This window comes from Spermophilus citellus (genome assembly GCF_964194105.1).
Source record: "Spermophilus citellus genome assembly, chromosome: 9".
Taxonomy (NCBI): Eukaryota; Metazoa; Chordata; class Mammalia; order Rodentia; family Sciuridae; genus Spermophilus; species Spermophilus citellus.
In genome coordinates this window covers 11,541,049-11,543,232 of record NC_138191.1, presented here as the reverse complement: position 1 = coordinate 11,543,232, position 2,184 = coordinate 11,541,049, and the positions used below count along the sequence as shown (strand labels likewise).

The 2,184-nt window shown below is 55.5% G+C and overlaps 1 protein-coding gene across 1 annotated transcript; it reads right to left on the bottom strand.

Annotated features, from left to right (window-relative positions):
* Window positions 1-1,478: 1,478 nt before the first annotated feature.
* On the bottom strand, window positions 1,479-1,903 carry NHLH1 (nescient helix-loop-helix 1; the record flags this gene model as incomplete). Its single annotated transcript, XM_081309025.1, has 1 exon — window positions 1,479-1,903. The coding sequence occupies one exon, from the start codon at window positions 1,901-1,903 to the stop codon at window positions 1,502-1,504; it is 402 nt and encodes a 133-aa protein (XP_081165151.1). The 3' UTR covers window positions 1,479-1,501.
* Between the last annotated feature and the right edge of the window lie 281 nt (window positions 1,904-2,184).

Genomic DNA, 2,184 nt, shown 5'->3' with positions numbered 1-2,184 from the left:
AGAGGAAAGATGTGGCTGGGACTGGGTGGGATCGTCAGGGGATAGAGGGTGTTGACAAAGGACATCCAGGAACCCAGCAGTTGGGGAGGGGCACTGCCCCAGAGGACCAGGAGTTCAGGACAGGTGATCTGAGGAAGGGATATGGGTGTGGTGAGTAAGGGGGCAGGGTTCCCACACACACCTGGAGTTGGAGAAGGGGCAAGAAAAGGAGAGGAGTGACCAGGAAGGGAGCCAGAGAGACCCAGCTATTACAGCTGGGAGCCCCCCTCCATCTACCCCAAAGTGCACAACTCGGCAATAAATAGTAATATTTATAAATAAATAAATAAATAGATAAATAAATAAATACATAAATAAATATCCTTGTAGAGCTAGGAGTTTGGTATGAGGGTGGAGAGATCATAGAAATGCAATAAGTTCATTTCTTCTAGACGGGTTCTAAGGTCCTTCCTTCTGCTGGCCCGGGGCTGTGATGAGTGAGTGGGGCTCAGCACCATGGGGTGGGGGAGCCGTGAGGTGGGGTGGGGGTGTCTCTTCTTTTGCAATGGCAGCTTAAAGAAACAGGAAAAAAAAATGTAGTAAATAGGCCCTAAGACCAGGAGCAGCCCTGGAGGGCAATAATAGGGCATCCCCTAGCATCTAAATGAGGAGACAGCATGGGTTCTGTCCATCCTCAGGGTGGGCTGGGGATGAAGGAGAATGGCTGTCAGGGCTTCCCCACCCACCCATGGCCTGGGCCTTCTATAGGTACCTCATGCTATTTGGAGATGTCACCCCCATCCCAGGATTGAGGTTTTTCCTTTTTTTTTTTTTTTTCCTTCAGTGGCACATAGGGAGAAAATTGGAATAGTAGGGGTCAGGGAGACAGCCAAATAACTCAGCGAGGGCAAGGCACTCACTACTGAGCTGAGGTCTGTATGTGCTGAGCCTCAGGAATGAGATGGACAAAAGAAAAGCAAAAAAGTTTTCTATTATTCCTGGCTACTGAGATTTCCCCTTTCATGTGTTATTTCACTCACCTCCTATCTCCCAAGAGCCCTCCTCTCCCCCAAGCAAACTGAAGAAGCCCCTTCCTGACTCCAGCCCCAGCCGTACACCCTTCCAGTGCTGATGCGACATCCACACCATGGGCTAGAAGAGATGGAAGAGAGTCCGGGTCTGGAGCCTGAAAATCTGGTCATAGGGGTAGAAAAAGCAGCACCCAGAGACGGCTGGGTTTAGGAAATCCAACAGGGCCCTGTTCTGATCACTCTAGCGAATGATTCTGACCAGATTCTGACCCTAACAGCAACAGCAACTCCCTGAAGGGACCCATGAGAAAAGCCATCAGGGTGCCCAGGTCAGTAAAAGAAAGTGGCCTTCAGGACCAGCGGTGGGCACTGTCTGGGCCTGGTGCCTTTGGGATGGGGAGGAGAAGGCCACTCTAAGCAATGAGCAGTAGAAGGGACTCTAGAGAGGCCCCAGCAGGAGGGGAGAGTCCGGGGCTGGAGGCAGGCTGAGTTCAGACGTCCAGCACGTGGTTCAGGTAGGAGATGTAGCAGATGGCGAGGCGCAGGATCTCAATCTTGGAGAGCTTCTTGTCCGGAGGCAGCGTGGGCAGCAGCTTCCGCAGCTCAGCAAAGGCCAAGTTGAAGGCCTCCACGCGGATGCGCTCCCGCGTGGCATGCGCCGTGCGGTACTTGGCTGTGGCCCTGCGCCGACGCCTGCGCTCTTCGCGGCTGAGGTGCTGCAGGTCTTTCCGGCCAGGCTCTCCCGGCTCTGACCCCCGGGCCTGGCCCCCGCCCGGACAGCCCGGCCCAGCACTCTCGGGGCCTGCCCCACCCCCACAGTCGCTGAAGCCGGACTCGGCCTCAGAGTGAGTGGGAGGCAGGTCCAACTCCATGGTGTCTGAGTTGAGCATCATGATGGTAGCCCCCGGTCCCGTGAGATGGTGATCCCCTCCCCACCCCTCCCTCTTAGAGCTTGAAAGCTGGCGGTGGGAGGGGCAGGAAGGGCCTGGGGTGTTGGGGTCTGCCACTGAGCTCTGGAAATCAGAGCCACTTCAGGGTTCCATGGTCAGGGTTCCAGAATGGAGCCTGAAACAGAAAGGTCAGAGTCAGGGAAGTGGGGGTGGAGATGGCCGAGGGGCGAGAAGGAACTGTCCTGTGAGGGAAGAACCGCAGAACCCGGCAGGGCCAGAGAGAG